Source organism: Lasiodiplodia theobromae (assembly GCF_012971845.1).
Source record: "Lasiodiplodia theobromae strain AM2As chromosome Unknown scaffold_40, whole genome shotgun sequence".
Lineage (NCBI taxonomy): Eukaryota > Fungi > Ascomycota > Dothideomycetes > Botryosphaeriales > Botryosphaeriaceae > Lasiodiplodia > Lasiodiplodia theobromae.
In genome coordinates this window covers 341,584-363,442 of record NW_023336520.1, presented here as the reverse complement: position 1 = coordinate 363,442, position 21,859 = coordinate 341,584, and the positions used below count along the sequence as shown (strand labels likewise).

At 58.9% G+C, this 21,859-nt stretch overlaps 10 protein-coding genes across 10 annotated transcripts; 4 read left to right on the top strand and 6 right to left on the bottom strand.

Moving 5' to 3' along the window:
- Positions 1-309: 309 nt before the first annotated feature.
- Positions 310-1,898, bottom strand: LTHEOB_10695 (uncharacterized protein; the record flags this gene model as incomplete). Its single annotated transcript, XM_035507368.1, has 3 exons — positions 310-1,283; positions 1,346-1,561; positions 1,619-1,898. 3 exons carry the CDS (start codon positions 1,896-1,898, stop codon positions 310-312), a joined length of 1,470 nt encoding a protein of 489 aa, XP_035367305.1.
- Positions 1,899-2,413: 515 nt separating this feature from the next.
- On the top strand, positions 2,414-3,147 carry LTHEOB_10694 (Actin lateral binding protein; the record flags this gene model as incomplete). Its single annotated transcript, XM_035507367.1, has 3 exons — positions 2,414-2,431; positions 2,552-2,895; positions 2,985-3,147. 3 exons carry the CDS (start codon positions 2,414-2,416, stop codon positions 3,145-3,147), a joined length of 525 nt encoding a protein of 174 aa, XP_035367304.1.
- A 314-nt stretch (positions 3,148-3,461) lies between these two features.
- LTHEOB_10693 (rRNA processing protein rrp17) lies at positions 3,462-4,401 on the bottom strand (the record flags this gene model as incomplete). Its single annotated transcript, XM_035507366.1, has 2 exons — positions 3,462-3,968; positions 4,219-4,401. 2 exons carry the CDS (start codon positions 4,399-4,401, stop codon positions 3,462-3,464), a joined length of 690 nt encoding a protein of 229 aa, XP_035367303.1.
- Positions 4,402-4,747: 346 nt separating this feature from the next.
- LTHEOB_10692 (Acetylornithine deacetylase) lies at positions 4,748-6,078 on the bottom strand (the record flags this gene model as incomplete). Its single annotated transcript, XM_035507365.1, has 2 exons — positions 4,748-5,632; positions 5,680-6,078. 2 exons carry the CDS (start codon positions 6,076-6,078, stop codon positions 4,748-4,750), a joined length of 1,284 nt encoding a protein of 427 aa, XP_035367302.1.
- Positions 6,079-6,448: 370 nt separating this feature from the next.
- LTHEOB_10691 (uncharacterized protein) lies at positions 6,449-7,254 on the bottom strand (the record flags this gene model as incomplete). Its single annotated transcript, XM_035507364.1, has 3 exons — positions 6,449-6,840; positions 6,889-7,122; positions 7,185-7,254. The coding sequence occupies 3 exons, from the start codon at positions 7,252-7,254 to the stop codon at positions 6,449-6,451; spliced, it is 696 nt and encodes a 231-aa protein (XP_035367301.1).
- Positions 7,255-7,549: 295 nt separating this feature from the next.
- LTHEOB_10690 (Williams beuren syndrome chromosome region 22 protein) lies at positions 7,550-8,443 on the top strand (the record flags this gene model as incomplete). The annotated part of the gene is made up of 2 exons (XM_035507363.1): positions 7,550-7,572; positions 7,630-8,443. The coding sequence occupies 2 exons, from the start codon at positions 7,550-7,552 to the stop codon at positions 8,441-8,443; spliced, it is 837 nt and encodes a 278-aa protein (XP_035367300.1).
- A 194-nt stretch (positions 8,444-8,637) lies between these two features.
- LTHEOB_10689 (Isocitrate dehydrogenase subunit mitochondrial precursor) lies at positions 8,638-9,945 on the bottom strand (the record flags this gene model as incomplete). The annotated part of the gene is made up of 4 exons (XM_035507361.1): positions 8,638-8,725; positions 8,780-9,506; positions 9,565-9,850; positions 9,913-9,945. The coding sequence occupies 4 exons, from the start codon at positions 9,943-9,945 to the stop codon at positions 8,638-8,640; spliced, it is 1,134 nt and encodes a 377-aa protein (XP_035367299.1).
- A 2,159-nt stretch (positions 9,946-12,104) lies between these two features.
- LTHEOB_10688 (Glycoside hydrolase family 16) lies at positions 12,105-15,227 on the bottom strand (the record flags this gene model as incomplete). The annotated part of the gene is made up of 1 exon (XM_035507360.1): positions 12,105-15,227. One exon carries the CDS (start codon positions 15,225-15,227, stop codon positions 12,105-12,107), a length of 3,123 nt encoding a protein of 1,040 aa, XP_035367298.1.
- Positions 15,228-16,220: 993 nt separating this feature from the next.
- LTHEOB_10687 (Glycosyltransferase family 2) lies at positions 16,221-17,803 on the top strand (the record flags this gene model as incomplete). The annotated part of the gene is made up of 2 exons (XM_035507359.1): positions 16,221-17,560; positions 17,614-17,803. 2 exons carry the CDS (start codon positions 16,221-16,223, stop codon positions 17,801-17,803), a joined length of 1,530 nt encoding a protein of 509 aa, XP_035367297.1.
- A 1,539-nt stretch (positions 17,804-19,342) lies between these two features.
- LTHEOB_10686 (uncharacterized protein) lies at positions 19,343-20,763 on the top strand (the record flags this gene model as incomplete). The annotated part of the gene is made up of 2 exons (XM_035507358.1): positions 19,343-20,492; positions 20,546-20,763. 2 exons carry the CDS (start codon positions 19,343-19,345, stop codon positions 20,761-20,763), a joined length of 1,368 nt encoding a protein of 455 aa, XP_035367296.1.
- Positions 20,764-21,859: the final 1,096 nt, after the last annotated feature.

Here is a 21,859-nt window from a genome sequence, read left to right as displayed (position 1 = left end):
TTCATAATCCTTGTAGAGCGCCAGCTTGGGCCTTCAAGCAATTGACGACGAATTGACAGCGAAGTACCATGCCTTCAGGGGCTTGATTCCTACGCGATGCTGCCGTCGTTGTGGCCAGGGTATTCCCAATTTTCCATGTCCCAAAATTTTAACTTGCAAACCAACCAACAGGTGAAGAGGACAAAAATGAACGTAAAATCAAGAAAGACAAGACGTCGAGACAAGTAGGAGAGGTTCTACAAGGTTGTGTCTGACTTCACACCTCGGCCTTTTGGAAGGCTCATTGAGTCGTTATGACGTTGTAGCAATTCAATCTTCAGAGATCGTGAATTGGAAGTCTTCTTCCTCATCAGCAATATCGAACGCAAGATTACCAGCCTGTGCCTGGCTAAACCAGTCATCGCCATCCAGTCTATCGTTCAGACGGAGGTTCCGGAGCGCCATCTCTCGAATCATCTCCATCTCTGGGTCGTCGTTCTCGTCCCGAGACTGGACATCGGCTGCGAGCGTCATGTCTGGACCATGGCGCGACCAAGCTGAACGGGAACGTGCCGGTCCTGCGGGGCGGGCACTCGAATTGCCGAGACCAGTGGTTCCCTGGGAGATAGAGCGCTGCTGGTTACCAGATGATGTACCCAGCGGCTTCCGGACAGAAGTTCCGATCGTCCGACCCTTTCCGTAGCCTAGAGTCGTGCGTGAGGCAGCGGTGGCAGCCTGGTGCCTCATACTGGAAGGGTTGGAAGGTTCCGGTGCGGCTGGTGCGATGGGCCTCTGGCGAGGCTGAGCAGTGGCCGGGGGCGCAGTGGCAGACAGCGCAGAGCGGGAGCGCGCATGGGCCCGCATAGAAGCGGTGGACTCGGGAGCATTTGCGAGCGCGGAGGCAACAGCGCGAGAGGTGACACCGGCCGGCCTGGAGGCTGCAGCTGCACTCAATGGCCGGCGAGAGCTGGCGGCGGTAGGCTTGGAAATGCTTGCAACGCTTGCCGGCCGGACTGCACCGGGCTGGGATTTGGGTGCGGGCTTTGGTGCAAGAGTGAATCCGAAAAGTTCGCGCTCCTCATCAGTCAATGGTCCGAGGGTTTCCTCGATGTTTTTCTGAAGCAATGCCTCGTGTCTGGCGTTGATTTTGGCCTTTTGTTCGGCAATTCGCCTGTCAGAAAGGCGCACGCCATCATCATCGACCGGGTCATAGTAGACTTCGTAGACGCCACGCATCAGATTCTTTCCCTGCAGTTGGGGGTACTTCATATCAGCTGGCCAGTCCTCAGGGTCATCGGGAAGCGCTGCGAAGGTCAATTAGCACACAATGCACCAGTGGAGGGCGAGCAGCGGGAAGGAAACATACGGGTCTCCCGCGGCGGCATATATTCAATGTCGCGTTCCTCATCTTGGGCAAGCTCTACGGCCGGGGAAGCTTGGTGGACCTTCACCTTGGGACGGCGCAGGCGCGGGCCGCTGCTCTTCGCACCAGAGTCTGGCTCCGTATGCGGCGCAGGCGTGGCGAAGGCAGCTGCCTTGGCATTGGTCGTCTTCATGCCCAATGGGGCACGCGTGCGGGGACCTGGTCATGTCTGTTAGCCTGCGCCTCGTGAGGTGGTCGGGCTTTATCATGACCAACCCGCAGGCGTGACGAAGGCATTGCTGTCTGCCTTGGCGCCTTTCTTGCCGGTGGGCAGCAATTGACTTTCGGCACCGTTGCCAAAAGTGTTCAATGCAGCCTTGCCCGCCCGGATGGTCCCATTTTCGTCGTTGAGCGGGACTCTGAAGGGCGTCTTGGGGGGCTTGTTGGCGGGCGTCTTTGCACCGAATGCTCTGGAGCCGGCATTGAGCGGCTTTGCCGCGGCGGCCTGGCGATGGGCAGCGGCAAGATTCTCCTGGTCAGTGTGTGCGGCGAGCATTGTTGCAGTCGCATGGACGGGGAGCGGAGTGGAGTGGAGGTTGTGCGAGGGTGAGTGTTTGTTTACAGCGGCAACGGGGCCGGGGCAACGGGGCCCGGGCGCGAGCGGCACGAAGGTGCCAAAAGAAACGATGCTCCGCGACCATCTTCGCAGCCAACGGCACCCGACTTACGTAGGTAGCTGAAGCTACCCTCCGGACGTAGACGTCCATTTAATAATTGCGTCCGGATGGTAGCTTCAGCTACCGACGTAATGGGCTGATAGAAATCCGTTGCGATGGCTCAGATCTTTCGGCACCTATGTACTGTGGGCGGCAGGCGCAGGGTGGCAGGCGCCCCCTGGCAGCTCCGCCCCCTGGTCACCGCCCGCGCGCCGCGACGAACAACGCACTACCTTCTGTCACCTTCCGCTCCACCACCGCATCCCATCTACCTCTGTCAACGTCCTTATACCCGCTGTCGCCCTGCGCAACCTGCACCCATCTCTGTACATCCCCACCCTCTGCTCAGCCCATCATGGACGCCATCAAGAAGGTGAGCAAGCCCCTCTTTTACCCCTCCAGGGTCTCCGAGTAATCACAAGCTCGCCCGCCGCCTCCGGCTGCGCCCAGCCTCGCGTGAAGACGAGTCGCGCTAACCACTGCTCTTGCCCAGCGCATGAACGCCCTCCGCATCGAGGCCGACGAAGCCACCGCCAAGGTCGAGGAGCTGTCGGCGGACAAGAAGCGCCTGGAACAGGAGAACCTGGCCAAGGAGCAGGAGATTACCTCGCTCACCCACAAGAACCAGCTGCTCGAGGCTGAGGTCGAGAAGCTCGAGAGCAACGTGAAGGACGCCAAGGCCATCGCCGACGAGAGCACCCAGGCAGGCACCCACAACGAGTCGCTGACCCGGAGGGTGCAGCTGCTCGAGGAGGAGGCCGAGGAGGCGGACAAGAACCTGCGCGAGACGAACGAGAAGTACGTCACTTTCCTGACCCCGAAGCGCTTCTGGTTTCCGTGCGTGCGCACTTGCAGACGTCGTTATCGTTCCACTCACCATTCCACCCCGCTACGTGTCCCCCACAATGCTGACACGCTTCCGCCAGGCTCCGCCAGACCGACGTGCGGGCAGGCCACTACGAGCGCAAGGTGCAGGCTCTCGAGGCCGAGCGGGACCAGTGGGAGGCCAAGTACGAGGAGATGGCCAAGAAGTACGCCGACACCAAGAAGGAGCTGGACGACTTCGTCAACGAGATTGGCAACATCTAATTCCATTCCCGGCGTCTGCCTCCTCCTTTACAACAACAATTTCGTCATCACAACGAGCGAACCTTATGGCTTGGCACATTGTTCTCAGCGTTAGAACCTGGTGGGCGTGGGCGGTGCCGCTGTCACGCAGGCCTCACGGCTCTGCAATTCTCTGTTGGTAGTTCTTCCTCAGTGACATAGCAACCCTCTACCCCTGACTACCTGACTGTCTGTCGTGCATGAGGTCGTAACTCAAGCTACTTACTCAGGGGTGCGTGCACCCGCCATTATGATCGACCGCCGCTATCTGAGATGGATTATCTTCTCTGCCGCATCTATTTCCCTCTCGCCTTGCGCGCCTGGGCCTGCGTCCTATTCTTCGCCTTCTGCTTGTCCCGCGTCACCTTCCTCTCTGTCTTGCTCTCATACCGGAACTTCTTCTTTTTCCGTTTCGGCTTGTCGCTCTTCGGTTTCTCCGCGGTCCAAACTCGCTTGCCTTTCGCCTTGGCCTTCTCTTCCGCCTCTTTTCCAGCTTCCTGCCCTTCCTCATCCTCCTCGTCCTCTTGATCCTCATCGCCGTCCTCGTCACCAGTGTGCTTTGTCTTAAAGCCGTCCCGGTCGATGTCCACCGTCTCTACTGTAACTGTTGTGTACTTGTCTTCGTCGACGTATTCTTCCTCGTGGTCTACGACTTCTTGCTTCTGCCCTCCGTCGCCGTCCTCGATACCGTTCCACTCCCCTTCATCGTCCGAAGAGGATTCCAGATCGGGGTTCGCCTGTCTCAGCATGCGATTGACTTCAGCGACATGGCGTTCGAGGTCTTCCTTGCGTTGTTGCCGCAGCTGCAATAAAGGAATGTCGTTAGCGCATTGACACATGGAAAAATAAACACAGGCAAAAGGTGACCGCCGTAAGCATGGCGGAGAAGGCTCTCCCACGCCCTCCGTTAAACCCGAGATTTTGGGCCTGACTATGTACGATGGTTATGCGCATATGAAAATCATCAGACGAAACCATGCCCAGAGAGTGACAAAGTAAAGGGGGGGATAATTAAGCATCCTCACGGGGAGAAAAGGATCGAGGGCACGTTACCTCCTTTCTCTGGGCGACGCGCTCCTCCTTCTCGCGCTTGGCGGCCTGCTCCTGCGCATGCTTGATGCGGGCTTGCTTGCGTTTGTGGAAACCCGTCAGGTACTCAGCGCGCGCCGAGTCATCGAAGGTGATCTCTTCGCGTCGCTCGGCTGTCTTCGCACGTTTGCGGGGAGGCGGCGCCATGGTTGCGTTTGGGCTTGTGTGCCGTAGGTATTCTCGGGCGCAGGAGGGGAAGAAAAATCGGCGTTGTGCTGTATTTGCTCGGTCCGAGAACTTGGAAAGCCGGATGACGGGCCAAGGTGGTCGCGCGAACGAAGACCCAGGCTTACGAGAGAGGTATGTAGCGTTTAGGGCCAAGGAGCGTCGCAGGCTTGGTTGGTACGGAGCTGGGCACTGGCGAAACTGCCGCAAGGGAAAATGTTCACGCTCACTGACTCGCTACATCGTGGAGAGGACGTCGCGGTCGAGTCATGATCGCCGAGGTGCTTGGTCCAATTCATAGATTTATTACTCAAGCAGCTGGTCTCCTCTATTGTTTTAGAGCGCCGAGGATGAGTTTCTGGTAATCCAAAACCGCCTGCTCGAGATCGCGCACGGCAATCGCCTCGTGCGCCGAATGGGCCACAAAGATGCTTCCAGGACCGTACAGATACTTTTTATGATCGCCTTTGAGCCACGGGACATCTGTGCCGTAGTTTACGGCGATGCAGTCAAAGCCTTCGACATCGCAGTCCATGTCGACAGGGCCATATCCCTTATTACGATACTCAAATTCAACCTTCCCACCAGCCTTCTCCACCTCTTCGATCACGGGCGCGAGCGCCTTCTCGATCTCTCGCTCCACTTTGGACGGGGAACCGCCTGCCAACCGCACAGCGATGGTCGAGTTTGCCGTCTCCGCGACAACATTGCCTGCAGCGCCGCCGAACACGGTGCCGACATTCAGCGTCGAGTTGCCATACTTGTCGCTCCACGGCAGCTCCGCGCCCTCGACTGTGCCTGCCTCGAGGTCGATCAACCGGCTCAGGACCTTGACGAGGATGTTGTTCGCGCTGACGCCCAGCCACGGGTAGCCCGAGTGGGCGGCCTTGCCGGTCACGTGCACTCGGAAGCCCATGCTGCCCTTGTGGCCGCTGACGAGCTTGTTCTCGGTCGGCTCGCCGAACAGCACGGCGCTGTAGTTGAGCGGGTTCAGCGGCGAGTCGGAGAAGGTGCGCATGCCATCGCCGCTTGTCTCCTCGCCGACAACGAAGAGCAAGGATACGTCGTTGGGGTCCAGCGGGGAGCTGCTGTTGGCAAGCAGCGAGATGACGGCCGTGACCTGGGCCGCGAGGGAGCCTTTGGCATCGACGCTACCGCGGCCATATATCTTGTCGTCTTTGGTGTCGAATGAATACGGCAGGTAAGGGGGAACCTGTAGATATCAGCCTAAGTAAACCCGGAATGGAGTTGAAGACTGACCGTGTCGATATGGCTGGTGACCAGCAACTTCGTGAATTTCTTTTCGCCAGGCCAGGCAAGAACGTTGAACCTCGTGTTCCCCTTCTCTCCAACGCCAACTCTCTGCGTTTCGACGTTGAAGCCATTCTCCTTCAGGTACGACACCAGCCACCAGCCGACCTTGTACTCATTGCCGCTGATGGATTCAATCTTGACGATCTCGCGGTGCAGCGTCAGGAGCTCATGCAGCGTAGGCAGCGGGAGCAGGTGGCCGTTGCCGTCTGCAGAAATGGCCTTTCCGTCAGGAGTGGGGTTGCTCAGTTGCTGCTGCTCCGACCATTGCAACGGCAATTGCGCTGCTGACGAGGGCGGGGCGGCGAGCGCGAGCAGTGCGGGGATGATAGCTGCAGCAACACGCATTTTCAAATGGAAAGAGGGCAAGCGACCCTTTGACGGACTGGGTTGATGGAATTTGAGGCTCGAGTTGTGAGATGACGCCAGCGGAAGGCCCCGAGACAAGCGGAAGCTCGCCGCCTGCCAAGCCACAACATCTTCACTAGCAAGCTGCTACTCCGCGCGCGTGGGCGGTTGAACCCATTGCACGGGCGAATTTGCACACTTTAACCTGCATCCAACATTTGCTTCGAATGCCTGTGAATGCAGCCCGCCCGCAAGGCACGACGCCATTAGCTCTGGACACTCGACTTTCGTATGTCATTCGCGCCGCTTGGAAGCTAGCGCAACGAGGAAAAACGATCAAGGCAATCCGGCCAGCCTCGGAACTTGCGAATTAGAAACGCTTCACCCTGTCGCCTTTCCAGAATCCCATGACCTCGCCCGTCTCGCCCAGCCAATCCCTCACGCCGTCAACCGCCGCCTTGGCCAGTCCTACATTGGCTTTCTTCGCGGCACCGCCGCTCGGCTCCTGGCCGGGTGCAATGAAGCTGCTTCCCTCACCCGTCGCGTACTCGCTGCCCATGCTCGGCAGCACATTCTCCCCGGCGCTGAGAGACACAAAGAGCGCGAACGGGACCAGCCACACGCAAAGCCCAAAGTATGATGCAATCTCAGTGAAAGTCGGAATCGAGTAGTCGCGGCTGGTGTTGTACGGGTAGTAGTTTGAGCGAGGAGGAGGCGTCGAGAAGTGGCGGAACCACAGATAATGGTTGATAAGGACCAGGACTGGGGAGTTGGTTGTCAGCGCCCTCACAACCGCGTCGGGGCACTTACTGCAGGATAGTATGAACAGCGGGTCGGTCAGCTTGACAATGGGGAAGCGGCGCAGGTTTTGCGCATAGACGACGTGAGACACGATGCTTAGGATGCTCAAACTGAGGGGGAAGCTATCGACAAGCCACAGGAATAGCTGCAGCACCATCACGGCATAGATCATGCGCGTGAGCAGCTTCTTTGCGAGGACCGTATGTTCCTCGACAAGCTCTGAAAGATAGTACAGGCCCGAGGCTAGAGGCGACAGTCAGCCATGCCCCCTTCAATGCGCGCGACCAAGGGTCAGGCGGGCGTACCAATGGCCAGGGTGAGGAAGCCGAAGCCTAGGATGAGGCCCAAATAGCCCACCAGTGGCAACACCCACATGTTTCTTTGCGAGGTGGTAGAGAAAGGGAATGAACGTGGGTGAGAAAAAGCGAGCGAGGTGGCCTCGAGACAAGCGGCTGACGTCGCCAGCTCGCGCGAGAGATCTTATCTGATCCGCATCGGGTCAGTGCGCGCTGGCGTTGAACACACCAAACTTTTGGACGTCGGCACGCCGCTGCTGTCCGCCGCCGTCGAACCCCGCAATCCGCGTCGCAAAACCGCCTCCAGCTTCGTACCCCCGTGTTGTCCACGAAAGTCGCCGTAAAAGCGGCCAATATACACCCAGGACGCAGCCATGTCGCGCCCCGAAGACATTCTGTATGTGCACTCCACCTGTACTTTTCCTAGCCATCGCCCCACTGACACCTCGCGCAGCCCGCCGGACCTCTTCTACAATGACTCCGAGTCCCACAAGTACACGACGTCTTCGCGTATCCAGCACATCCAGGCGTCCATGACGAAGCGCGCGCTCGAGCTCCTCGACCTGAGGCGGCCCTCGTTCATTCTCGACGTAGGCTGCGGCTCCGGGCTGTCGGGGCAGATCCTGTCGTCCACGGATCCGGCCGAGGGCGGCCCGCACACGTGGATCGGCATGGACATCTCGCCGTCGATGCTGGGCGTAGCGTTGGAGCGCGAGGTCGAGGGCGACCTATTCCTGGCCGACGCGGGCCAGGGCGTGCCCTTCCGCCCCGGCACTTTCGATGCCGCCATCAGCATCTCGGCCGTCCAGTGGCTGTGCAACGCCGAGAGCAGCGACGAGACGGCCCAGGGTCGCCTGAGCCGCTTCTTCGGCGGGCTGTACGCGAGCCTGCGTCGCGGCGGCCGCGCCGTCTGCCAGTTCTACCCTAAGAACGACCAGCAGAAGGGCATGATCAGCCAGGCCGCCATCCGCGCCGGCTTCGGCGCAGGCCTGCTCGAGGACGACCCCGGCACCAAGAGTGCCAAGACATACCTTGTTCTGACTGTCGGCGGAGGTGAGCTGGAGGGAGATATCACGGGCGTTGTCAAGGGCATGGACAACGTCGACGTGATGGACTCGAGGAAGCGAAAGTCGCAGATGAAGAGAGGAGAGGACAAGAAGGGGAGCAAGGCGTGGATCATGCGCAAGAAGGAACAGATGGAGAGGAAAGGCAAGGTTGTCAAGGCTTCGTCCAAATACACTGGCAGGAAGAGAAGAATCCAGTTCTAGGGGGCGGGCATTCGAAGTCTCGCACGAGATATACCCGGGGTGCATTTGCGGCGTTTTGAGAAAGGACGGCGTTATGGATATAAAAATGGAAGATATCACTCTGCACGATGCAAGCTATGTACGGCTAGAAATACACCTATATGCCACAGCCTCTAACGCGTCTAATACCCCAAACCTACATGTTTTGTTTTTGTTTAGATCTGCTCCTCCATCTTGGTCAGGATGGCCTTGGTGTACTCGTGGGTCGAGGCGCTGCCGCCCATGTCGCGGGTCCTGGTCTTGCTGTTCGGGGGGTTAGCACGGCTGTTCTCTCGCCAGGGTTGGGGAAATACTCACCCCTCGGCGATGACGTCGTAGACGGCCTTGGAGATGCGGTTGGCGTGGTCATCGAGGCCCAGGTGCCTGAGGAGCATGGAACCGGACAGGATCATGGCAGTGGGGTTGGCCTGGTCCTTGCCCTTGATGTCGAGACCGACGTGACGGCAGCCAGGCTCGAAGACGGCGACGTCACGGCCCATGTTGCAGCCAGGGACGATGCCGGGACCGCCGACCAGGCCAGCACCAATGTTGGACAGGATGCCACCGTACAGGTTGGGCATAACCATGACATCGAACTGCTGAGGGCGCGAGACGCACTGCATGGAGGCGTTGTCGACAATCATGTCGTTGGTCTCGAGAGTGGGGTAGTCCTCGGCGACCTTCTTGAAGGTGTTCCGGAAGAGACCGTCGGCCAGCTTCATGATGTTGGCCTTGTGGATGACGGTGACCTTCTTGCGGTTGTTGGCGAGGGCAAAGGCAAAGGCAAACTTGGCAATGCGCTCGGACTTGGCGCGGGTGATGATCTTGAGCGACTCGACGACGCCGGGGACGGACTGGTGCTCGAGGCCGGAGTACTCGCCCTCGGTGTTCTCACGAATGATGCACAGGTCGACGTTCTTGTGGCGCGTCTCGTAGCCGGGGATGTTCTTGATCAGGACAATGGAGGCGTAGATGTCGAGCTCCTGGCGGAGAGCGACGTTGAAAGACTGGTGGCCGGAGCGCTCGACGGGAGTGTGCAGGATACCTGTGAGGATGGTGAGCTGGAGGCGTTCCCTTGGGCCGGGCATCTGGGGACGGCGGACCCTTGAGGCCAAGCTTGTTGCGCTTCAGCGAGGCGATGGACTCGCGGAAGAGGTCCTCGCTGTGCTTGCTGCCCGAGTCGACGCCGGACACATCGACCTGCTCCCACTCAATGGGGACATTGTCGGCCTTGAAGATCTGCTTGACGCTCTCCGAGACTTCGGCGCCGACACCATCACCGGGGATCAAGGTGACGGTGTACTTGCCGCCAAACTTGGTGGGCTTGAAGATGTCGCTCTGCACGGTCGCGAAGGAGCGGGTGGCGGGCGAGGCGCCGCGCAGAAGCGTCTATTGAGAGAGGGCGTTAGCCGTGAGCACGTCCCGGCGCAGGCGCGGGCGAGAGAGGGTACCTGGGCAGTGCGCTGAGAGCTCCGGGCCAGCATTGTGACGAATTGAAGAGCGGAGAGGGGAGGGGCTGGGATGGCGGCGGACGGGGTCCTGGTGTTGCAGCGGAGGTGCAGCGAGAAGATGCAAAAGCTGGGCGCTGCCAGCCCGGATCGCTTTCGGCCAGCCTTCGGCAACGGAGCGCGGCGCGGGACGTCAGAACCTAGTCACGAGCCGGCTTTTTCCCACGCCTCGCCCGCAATCCCCCGTCTTCCTTTGTCGCCGGGCATAGATACGTATCATCTCCGACTTCGGCCGATATCCTCTCGTTTGCATCCCTCCCAAACGAACCACAGATGGACGGGCGGCACCAACGCTATAAAAGAAGCACCCAGCCCTGCTATACGGAACCCCCAGTCGATAACCCCACTGCCGTTCGCTTGATGGGCTACGATGCCGAGGTTGCTCGTGCCCCAGCTGCCGTTTGCTGAGGGATACGATGCCACGTTCAAGGCTAGCCGCTACTTGCAGATGTTGACGGCTATAAGGCACTTTTCCGCCAGGTGTTTTTTCCACTCGGCGCTTGACTGCGTGATTTCGGGACGCAGTAGAGTCATCTTGGACAGGGAATAGACTCCGGATTGGCTTGGAAAGAGTGCACGAAGGCCTCGTCTTCCGGCGTGTCCTCCATGGCGCGATGAAGCAGCCGCTTGAGACGGCGTACCTCCCGTTGCCGGATCGCCTACAAGCACGAATCGAAGACGTGAATGCTGTTTGTTTCCGGCCGTCAACAGTTGGCCTGCACCGATCTTAAACGAACTGTTTGGTCTATACCGAGGGGTACTGCAGCCGATGGCCAGCGTGAAGAATAGCACATAGAACATAGCGTAAGTATGCCTCGGTTCTTATTTTTCTTTTCTTTTTTTTTTGTGAAAAAGAAGAAAAGGAACATATATGGGTAGTTGAAGCTATCATCCGGATGTAAATGTAGATTTATTACCCATGGCATGGGCGAAAAATAAATCCACGCTAGCCATCGGCTGCAATGCCCCTCTGTAAGAGACCCAAGGAACCACCTGACTTGTCTTTCTTTTCTTCTTTCCCCTTAGCTTACTCTTCGTCAACCTATACTCACTCAAATACTACATCAGTGTTGTGATACACCGTTGTTTCTCTGAAGAATACTATTGACTAGTCACCTCACTACAGCCCATCCGGCCAAAAGCTGAAGTGTGTCCTCTTAGATTGCTGACAGGGGTCTACACCGTTGTCCTTGGTGGACGTCTGCTGTCTTCGCAACCCCGGGCGGAGCGTGACCCACAGAAAAGCGGCAGAAGAATGAGCGTGAACCAAGCCTACTTGTTAAGCTCATGAGCTTCTTCAGGCTCCTGGTCGGACCGAGAGGCACGTACGCGGGTACGGGCAACGGACCTCTTCTCCCTGTCGAAAACAGGATCGACCGATGAGCCAGCGGGATACGGAAAAGGCAGAAGCGCCGGCCGTTGTTCCGTCTAGGGGGACATTATTAACATCCTTTGTCGGAACATGCCGGGCAGATGTCGGTCAGATGGTCGAACCGGATTGTAGAAACTCGATCGATGTTTGCGAGTGCATGCTTGTTGTATGTATCTTGCAGACACAGTTGGGTCACCAGCCGGTCCTTGCGATGCTAGACCGCTGTCGCCTTTGTCTTGGGGGTTTCAGGGCGGTGGAGATTCGAAGGTACACTACGTAAATCAACCGTCATGGAACGGGAACCAAGATAGCTTGTCCGGTGGAGCCTGTGGGACATTGGTCGGGAAGAAAACTTGGTGTTCCTGCGTTTTGATCATGCGCCACTTTGGACTATCAGCCTTGCAACACCCCACTCTTTCCTCCAACGGCTAGTCTCCGCATCCAAAGCGGAAAGAAAACAACATTTCGAGGTCATGCGGCAATTCACGTGGGACGGGAAGCAAGGCATACAGCGCGTTATCGGCAAAATGACAGGAATTCATGTCTATGTATGGTGCCAGGGTATGAACAACAAACAGCATCTATCGACAACGCCAGATATCCATTACATTCCTTGGCACAGTCTACTCGTACTTTCATAGCATAGTCCGCTTTATGTGCTGGGGGGACACCACTTCGGATACACGTTGCAAAAATAAAAAAAGAAAAACGGGAGAGAAGAAAGAGGAAACGTCACCAACTCCAACTTACATGCCTTCGTCCTTCAGACGATGTTCTTCTCGTCAAACTTCACCTGGTGCTTCTCGTAGTGCTCCTCTCTGACCTCTCTGACCTCCTCGACCACTACTTGGCCTTCGCTCTTGTTTCCATCCATGCCAAGTTCGTACTTGTTGAACGGGAACAGCGTGTCTTTCTTTGGCGCCGGTTTCTGGTTGGCAAACTCCCAGATGTTGATGGTGATGTCGCGCCCAAGGATCTCAATGGCAGGCGTGACAATCGGCAACGAGAGTATGATGATTGCGTAGCAAGTCACACCAACGAGGAGAGCGTTTAGCCAGTAAACAAAATCTCTGTGGGCCAACGTTACGAGGAGCCAGGAGCCCCAGCTCCAGAAAATAAAGCCATGGATGAGGTAGATTGTGAAGATGTGCGGGAAAACCCAAACCAGTACCGGGAACGACAAAATCTTCTGGACTACAGTCGACAGCTCCACGATGGCCTGCATACCGACTGCGAATAGAAGCATGTTGAAGCGGGGCTCGTAGTAGTTGGGGTATCCGTACCGCTCCGTTTGCACAATGGGAAGACCAGTCTCCTGGTCCGGGTGGATCCCGTTCTCGTGCGTGGTGAAGTTAAAGCTGACCCATTGTGGCAGAAGGTTCATCGTGAAACCGATGAGCGTCATAAAGATACAGAAGCTGATCAACGGATAGTACACCAAGGGCCGCGGATACAGGTACTTGCGCCACTTGTAGGTAATGTCCAGGTCGGTGAGCATAAGACCCAGCCAGAAGAAGCTGCCCCAATTCCTGGCGTACCAGTTCTGCAGCACACAGAAGGCGTAGTAGCCGAAGCGCTTCCAAGGCGTCTTGATCTCGCGGATGACAATTGCTCCGAGCAACACAATCCAGGATCCCTGCAGCTGAACCGCAATCGTCCAGAGCACACCGGTGCAGTAGTTGAACGTGATCTGAGGCACCGCATTGGGGATGAGATATACGAGCTCCAGGATCTCGCTGATGAAGTGGCCCACGGTAGGAAACTTGGCCACGTAGCCCCAGGTTGACCAAGACACCGAAGGCACGTACTCGAGATACTTTGTCGCACCGACATCGATGAAGAAGTATTCCAGAAGGACCATGGCAGTGACAGGAATCATAAGACGCGGCGCACGCTTGACAGCACGCTCCGCAATGACCTCCAGCTTGCCCTCACGGAAATATCTTGCCGACAGGAAGCGCGTCGAAGTCGTGAAGAAGACGCCAAGCCACATCTGGTTCATGATGAACGGCGAGATGAGCTTTTCCGCCCAGAGCTCACTGGGATAGTGAACGAAAGCTCCAGGAATGACCACGGCCGGCACATAAGTCAGATGGAAATGGATCAAGGTGACGAATATCGAGCACAGCGCAACCAGTCCGGCCAAGTAGTCGACACGTGCCTTCTTTGCGGTGGGGATCTTGTCTGCAGGTTTAGCTTCACCCGCATTTGTAGCGGTCTTGAGGGGGTGCTCCCGGGGTTCTTCAGACACTTCCTTGACTCTGGCAGTTCCGAAGCCCTTCTCCCTGTTCTTTGGTGACCATGGTGCCGGGGAGGAGGGCGATTTGGGCATGAGAGGTGAGATGGGAGTTCTGGGAACAAGCGTCTGCGCAGAATCCCTGGCCGAATCGGGAAGTGCAAACTCAGGCATGGCACTATCGTCGGTGTAGACTACGGCGTTCTTGAGCGACGAGGCCCTGGTCGAAGGCGGAGGATACGCAGACGAGTCAGGGATGCCGTTCGGCAAAGTCGGCGTCGAGGAAACAGGACTTATCGCATCCTCATCATATCTGCCAAGATATTCCCTGCTCTCGTAGCGGGGCAGTGGAGTCGAGGTTCCCGATGCGGACGGAGTAAAGTCCGAGCGTCGGGGATGCGCTTCGTCGCTGTTCTTCTTGTCCGGAGTCGAAGGCCGCGTTTGGTTGAAGGGGGTTGCGCTGCTGGATGCGATGATGCTGGGCTCGGTGGATCTGTAGGCGGGAACCGGTGAGGAGCGATCGGAATCCGATCCGGTTTCCTTCGCGTGGCCGTGCCCATGGCCAGCGGCGGCCTGTTTGCCGACCGCCTTCTTGACGAACGCATGGATCAACAAGAAGGTTGAGAAGATGGCCATGATGACCGACATCCATATGGGTGCGGTGAGGAGTCCTCCACGGGCATCGTGATGCTTCCACTTCACCGTAGCATTGACGTTGTAAGGCGAGACCAGCCGAAGGCTCATGTCGTCCATGGAGCAGGCATCCTCGACGGTACACCTGGCGTCGAAGTCGTCGTGCTGCTCGTCTGTCATGGTCGATGTGTTGAAGAACATGCGCATCCAGCCGACGTTGGCGGCAGACCGCCAGTAGGGGGGGCCCTCCATGGCGTAGGTGTTGCCAATGGACCAGTGGCGGAAGTACAAGGGCGAGGGCGTCATAGGGATGGAGCCGTGCTCCTTCTTGGTGACGGTGCGGCTGTTGTTCTGGCCGACAAAGTAGCGGACTTCCTTGTCGGTCCAGTCAATGCGGAACTCGATGAAGTCCTGGGGCGAGGCGGTGCCGTTGACCAGAGAACTGTTGCCGAGGATAGTGTAGTTGATGCCCAGATCACGGTCTGGCCACTCGCCCTGCATCAGGGTATTGACCCAGGCAGTTGCATAGGCGTCGGTGTTCATGACGTTGATCTCGAGGGACTCGGTCTCGTTGAACTGCAGCCTCATGGTCATGGAACTGCCGCCGGCGTTGATAGCGGGGCCGCGCATGAGGGAGCGGAAGGAGCCGTACTGGATATCGCGGCGCTTGGATCTGATGCTGCCTCCATTGACCAGGTGGGCTTCAGTGTAGGGGTCGCAGATGAGGCCGAGGGAGGAGCCATTGGTGACATTGCTGTTGGAGACGGTGTAGTTGGCAACGACGTTGTCGGGGAGGGCGCCCTGGCGGAACTTGCTGTTCCAGCTCTTCTCAGACTTATGCTCGAAGTTCTCAAGCACAAACTGGTCCAGGTCCGAGGTCTCGTTGAAGTACTGGATCAGAGAGTCGGTGAAGAGGTCGCCAGTGGCGGCATCGTAGAAGCCGCACGAGCAGTCGGGGGCGGCGGCCACGGCAGCGGTGGCCGAAAAGAGAAGGCCAATGGCCAGGCAGAACCGCATGGTGGAGTGAAGGACGGCACGGCAAGGAAGGGAGAGAGAACGAGCGCGCACCCAGCCGTGGAAAGGCGGGTTGCAGGGCGTTTAATGTTGCTATCGGCCAGAAGAGGAAGCCATCGGAGCAGCGCTGGAAAGGGCGGGCCACGGCATCAGGAAAGAAGCTTGGGTAGCAGCCGTCCTGGCAGCGTGGGCCCTGGTCCTTGCGCGCGCGCATGCAGCTGGCCGCCAGGTACCTGGCTTGGCAGGAGGGAAAGCTTCGAGCTGTTCGTATCGGCAGACGGGCCAGATCGAGTGCTGCACGGCGTGGTGGAGGGCGCATCTGGCTGCCCGCGGCGGCGTGTGCGCGCGCGGGCCGAATCCCAGCAGCGAGTCGGTGGTGTGGATTGACAGCAGCTGGCGCTAAGTAGTCGCGGATGATCGGCAGGCGCTAGCCACGCCCCCTGTCGCGCGCCGGTGCCTGTTTAGGTACCTGTGCCTGTCTCGCTTCTGCTGCCCACCACACCGCACCGCACCCACCCACCGCAGACATGCTGCTGGCCGATCCCGCGCAGACGACGAGCTCGCGACAGCCGCGCCCGCCAGAGCCTGCAGCCGCCGCCAGGCCCGCCCGCCCGCCTATCAGCGCCGCCCCCATGGCCACTTCCTCATTTCCAATATTGCAAGTGCGTCGACACGCAAGGCGGCGAGCCCGCCGTCGCGTAGCCGTGCAGACGCCGGCGAGGAGGCCATGGTGACCGCAGGGCCCACCCTGGTCGCGATGGTGATGATGGGAAATTTACCGACGCATGGAAGCCGCCCTGGCCCGCCGCCCGGTGCCACCCATCCTCCCCCCAAGAGCGGCCTTGCCAATTCGGGCCCATATCTTTTTGCCCATCTCAAGCCGTCGACCGGCAATCGCTCGTTTTCGCCCGTCGCTCACTTGCTATTTCTTCGCCGCCTCCGCTGGGAGTCTCCTCCGGAGAGCCACTGTCGTTTCCGCCTCGCGCCCAACCCACCATGGCTGACAGCAAGGACTTCACCGTCACCATTGACGAGGAGCAGCCGCACTCCAAGTCGTTCTATAGCTCCTCCTCTTCGTCTGATGGAGGCCTGCCCGACTCCTCTACCAAGCCGGGCCTGCTGGCCCGCCTGTCCGACTTCATCACCGAGTGGACCCCCTTTGGCCTGGTTCTCTCCTACTTTATCTTCTCCGTGTGCATCTACATGGTCGCCACCCACAAGTGGATCGGCATCTTCTGGTTTGTCTACCTGGCCACCAACTTCTACATCTCCGCCTCGACCGTCATCGAGGCCTTCCTGAGCCTCTCCCCGGTCCGCGATGCCCGCAGGGCCGTGGCCAAGGCCGAGGAGAAGGGCTGGAGCTTCCCGACGCCCGAGGCGGACCTGCCAATCATCGACATCCTGATTGTTGCCTACCTCCCCAACGAGAAGGACATCATTATGGACCGCGCGCTGCACGCTCTGACCAAGATCGTGTACCCCGTCGACAAGATCCGCATCAACATCCTGTACAACACGCCCCAGCCCATCGAGCCGCTCGAAACGGAGCTGCGCGACCTTCAGTCCAAGTTCCCCCAGCTGCGTGTCATCAAGGTCCCCAGGTCGACGTCTAAAGCAGACAACCTCAACTATTTCTTCACCCTCGACACCGGCTCAGACGTCATTGCCATCTACGACTGCGATCACTACCCGCACCCGCATGGGCCGCGGTGGGCCGCGGAGCGCTTCTGCCAGGACTCGACCGTGGACATTGTGCAGGGTCGCTGCGTCGTCTTCAACTCCAAGGACTGCGTGCTCGCGAGCATGATTGCTGTCGAGTTTGACAAGATCTACGCCGTTTCACACCCCGGTCGTGCTACCATGTGGGAATTTGGCCTGTTCTGCGGGTCTAACGGCTACTGGCGCGCCTCGCTGCTGAAGGATCTCAGAATGGACGGCGACATGCTCACTGAAGACATCGACTCTGCATTGAGAGCCGTGTCACGTGGCGCCAACACGGTCCACGACCTGAACGTCGTGTCGTACGAGCTTGCCCCCACCACCCTCGCGTCCTTCTGGAAGCAGAGGCTGCGGTGGGCGCAGGGTTGGACGCAGGCGAGCATCAAGCATTGCAAGCTTGCATACAACAAGTCGCCCGAGGGCTCGCCTCGAAGAGCGAAGGTCCGCTTCGGCCTTTTCTCTCTCCTGCTGATCCGCGAGCTCAGCTATTACCTCGTAACGCAGTACACCTGCCTCGTGTTCGGCTTCGTAATCACCAAGTGGCCGCATGACCCGATTCAGCTCGCCAAGCTCATCTGGTTCACGTTCCCCGTCTCTGTCTGGTTCTTCATCATCACGTATGTTTCCCTCCCCCACATGATGTTTCGGAGCATGGGCTAACCCGCTGCAGTATTGCCTGTCTCATTGCGACGCTGTGGATCACGGCGCGCGTGCGGTCCGAGTTTGTCAACCTGAGGATGATCGTGATGTTCTCGGTGCTGTACCCGTTCTATCTGGTGCTGAACGCTACGATCGGGTTGTACGGAAACGCGCGCCAGCTGGTCAACTACAGCAACTGGAACCCCACGGCACGGTCGTAGCGTAGCGTAGCGGCTCGCTTGGGGTGCAGACAGGGCAGCTGCATGCAGCCGCGGCCCCCTGCGCAATGCATTGTATTCATGTACATGTTTCCTTTTCTACACGTTGTTGCGGATTTCTAGACGGACTTGGGGAATACCTGCGGCGAAGATGGGCGCACACAGCACTGCACATACATTGGTTTTTACTTTTCGATAAGCCTAATTGATGACCACGGTTCGATGACGCTACCGACACGGCTGAGATGATAATGGCACGCTGCTCTCCCGTCTTTGGGGAGTGTCGTTGGGATGACCCCGGAAGAGGCGCCCACGCGCCCAAGCCAAATGACGTTTTAGCTGCGCCGCCAGCCAACCGTTTCTGGCCGGGGACCGACTCCGGGTGTCACAAGGGAAAATTTTAGGAGCTCGCACAACAGAAGAGATGTGGAGAGACAACAGGGGCGCCCACCCCGGCCAGGAAAAAGGGAGGGTTGCTTGTGGCTGCGGACTGACACAAAAACGGCCCTTCGAAGGAAATGACAGCTGGTAAGGCGGACACGAGCGTCAGGTGAGCGTGATAAATTTGTATAACGACGAATCTCCCTGGATTCAAGCACGCAGGTACGCCTCTCTTTTTTTTCCTTGGCCCTCATAAACCTCAGAGCGCCGGCGCAGTGCGGCCTGACGGCCGGCCTGGGCACTTTGCGGTGAGATTGGAGCAATATCTCTAGCCAGGGCAGGAGATGGCCCCGAAGGGAGAAAAATAAAGTAAAAAGAAAAGGAATTGCTGCAAGGCGCAGGGACGTGCGGGCTGAAAGAGCTATTCGCAGAGCAGAGGGCGACACGGCAGGTAGCGTGCAGGAGGCAGTTGATAGAGAATTTTCTCCGGGAATCGCGTTTGCCTGCGCTGCCGGAGAACCGGGTCGGGCTAGAGCGACGACTGGGATCGGAAGAATTGGCCGGGCGTCGGAGAGTGGGCTTGCGATTTTGGAGGCGATGGACTGTTTGCTGCCCACGTCAAGCGTTGTTGACGGCCCCTGTCGCACGGGTCGGGGGCTGAGCCAGGCGGGCGGGAGAGGCTTATCGGCTGAAACGCTAAGTTGGTACCACGGCAGCGTGCTAGCTGGCTGCCAGCCAGCTCCGGAAGCTAGAGAAAATGGCTATCAGGCAGCGCCCAAGGCTGATCGGATCGGCGCACCTGCGCCGGGACCACCAGCTATCTCTATCTATTACGCAAGCGCGCTGCTGGATGAGAGGACTGTCGTGCTCTTCCTTACGGGTCCTCGCGTGCCGCCCGGCCTGACGATCCAAGCCGCTTTGGCTGCTGTCCGCCCTCCACGAGGCCCGGGAGCCGCGCGCCCCCTGCGCCTGCGCAAATCGTCCGTGGTGCCCTTGCTGGGCCTCGCTGCCCTTCGACCATCTGCTGCTTCCACTCTAACCAGCTGCCTTGGCAATGCCGCCGCAGTATTGCCTGCCCGGGCCGTGCAGCGAGATGCGATAAATGTTCAGAGAGCTCTCTGCCACCCTCCTGCACACAGCAACCAGCAGAGAACATCCACAATGGGCCTTCCAACCTCCGAGAAGGACGACGCCGGCTCTCCCGCTGCACCCAGCAAATCTTTACTGCAATCTCTTGTCTCTTTCGGCTCGCCGCCGTCGCTCCTGCCCGACCATGACTGGCTTGTCGGCGTCCGTGGCTTCCTCGTCGTCCAGTCGTTTGTCTGGTGCTTCCTGACCGTGTTCGCGCCGGCCACGGTGAAGGGTGCTGAGAACATCGACGGCCCGTTCTATCAGATCATCCTCCGCAAGGTCTTCTCGGTGCTTTTCTGGAACGAGTCCCTCATCTACTCGTCGATCGTCCTGCTCTCGGCGCGCACCATCTGTCTCCCGTTCCTGGTGAACCCGAGTCGCCAGGTCGTGGCCAGCCAGGTGTTCCGCCGCGGCATCCGCCTCTGGATCCCCACGGCTGTGGCCTTCGGGCTGTCGACGGTCGTGCTCAACCAGATGGGCCTGGGCTACGTGGACGAGTTCAAGGCGCAAACGGGCAACGTGACGATTGCGACGCCGGAGCGCATCCAGAACTTCCTCAACTGGTTCAACTCGATGTTCGAGATCTTCTGGGTGAACAAGAACTACGCGACGCAGAAGGGCAGCCTGGCGTTTCCGTCGCAGACGCTGTTCAGCGTCAGCATCGTCTTCGTGCAGAGCTACACGGTGTACATGACGATGATCTGCATCCCGTACACGCGGAACTCGTGGCGGGTCAAGGCCTTCCTGTTCTTCATCGCGACGGCGTGGTGGGTGCAGTCGTGGGCGTGGTACTCGGTCACGGGGGTTCTCCTCGCCGACATGGTCATGAACATGGACTTCAAGGCAAAGGCGCAGCGTGGCATACCGGTGCGGGTGCCGGGAGGCCGGTCTGTGCGGTGCCCCTCGTATGTCGCGTATGCTGTGCTGCTGCTGGCAGGGCTCGTCATGGAGTACCTGTGGATCGCGTGGCGGCCGGAGTACGAAAAGGCCGAGTTGAAGGGCCACACGGGCCTGTACAACGCAGGCTCGCTCAACGACGGACTGGACCTGTCGCAGCCGCTGGCGCGCGACGACAATTACCTGGTCATCCTGGGCAGCATGCTCATGATGGAGACGTCGGACGTGCTGCAGTGGGTGTTGAAGAACCCGCTCTTCACGTACTTGGGACGCCGCTCGTTCAGTAAGTCGACCGGCGACGCACCAAGTGTTACAGCTAACCAAGGCGGCGGGCAGGCTACTTCCTCATCCAGGCGACCATCATCTACACGGCCGGCATCAAGCTGTTCCTCCACGTGCGGGTCGACAAGGGCTGGCCGGAGGGCGCGAGCAACATTCTGTGCCTGGCGGTGTGCTTGGCCACGGTGGTGCCGGGGGCGGAGATATTCTATCGGGCGGTCGACTACCCGAGCCAGGTGCTGGCGCATGTGGCGTGGAAGTTCATGATAGAGTAGCGCGGTGGTGTTGAGGAGGGTGGGGCTCTGGGCGATCCGTGGGCGCATGTATGTATCCATTGTAGCGACTATCGAAACGCATTGACGAATGCCGATCTCTCGGTTGCTTGAGTCGCGACGAAAATGTAGCTGGAGGTCGGCTATCTCGACTCAGTGACCCACCGACCCCTATATGACCCGTCCTTCTTCTGGTATAGCTGCGAGGCTTCAGCTCAACCTTGCGGCCCAGCACGGCGTCACCGCATCGCCTGCTAATCCGCCTTCGATGCTGGATCTGCGCTGATGTCCCCCACGGTTTCGCCGACACGGTGCAATGGACCCTTTCTTCAGCTGGCCCACCGCGGGCTGGCGCTTTCACATGGCGGCATTTGAATGTCGCGATCGGCGGCGGTCCAGCATGCAGCGACCAACCGCTGGCGTGTCGTTGAGACAGAGTTGCTGGCGCTCTTCCGTTCCTTTTGATTCGGTGCCGTCTCCAGCAGCCGTTCTGCGCCACAAGTGCCGGCGCACGCAAGGCGCCCGTTGTGACCCGTGCGACAGCTACCCTTTTCATCCTCGTCTCCAGCAGCTGCACATCACTTCCGCTTCCTGCCCATCGATCTCAAAGCCGCGGCCCAGGCCACACCTCAGCACCTTATTGTGCGCGCCGGCCCGACTGAAGATTGCAACGTCACCAAGCGCGGCGCCGGACGACGGGCCAGTGACAGGGACGCGTCGTGGGCCGACGATCTCTCGGGACCGATCGTCAGGAACAGGCAGTCGGCGCCTCTTGTGGCGCTGCTGAGACGAGAAGGCCGGGATGACGACTCAGCATCGTCGCGGGCATCGGACATTGTGCTCGAATTTTCCTTCCCGCGGCGATGAAGTCTGGTTGCGTCAGGCTGCGATGAGGATGGCAACGATCGCCACGACGCTATCAGAGCCTTCTTATCATCCACATCTTCGTCGTGCAACCCCAAGCAGCCGCCATGCTCCCGCCCTATCAGCAGTGCTATCAACAGTGGGGTGCTGTACAACACGCCCGATTTAAAGGCGCTCGCAGTGCGATGCTGCGCAAGCCCGCCACATCACCGCACGTTGAGCCTTGATCTCACTC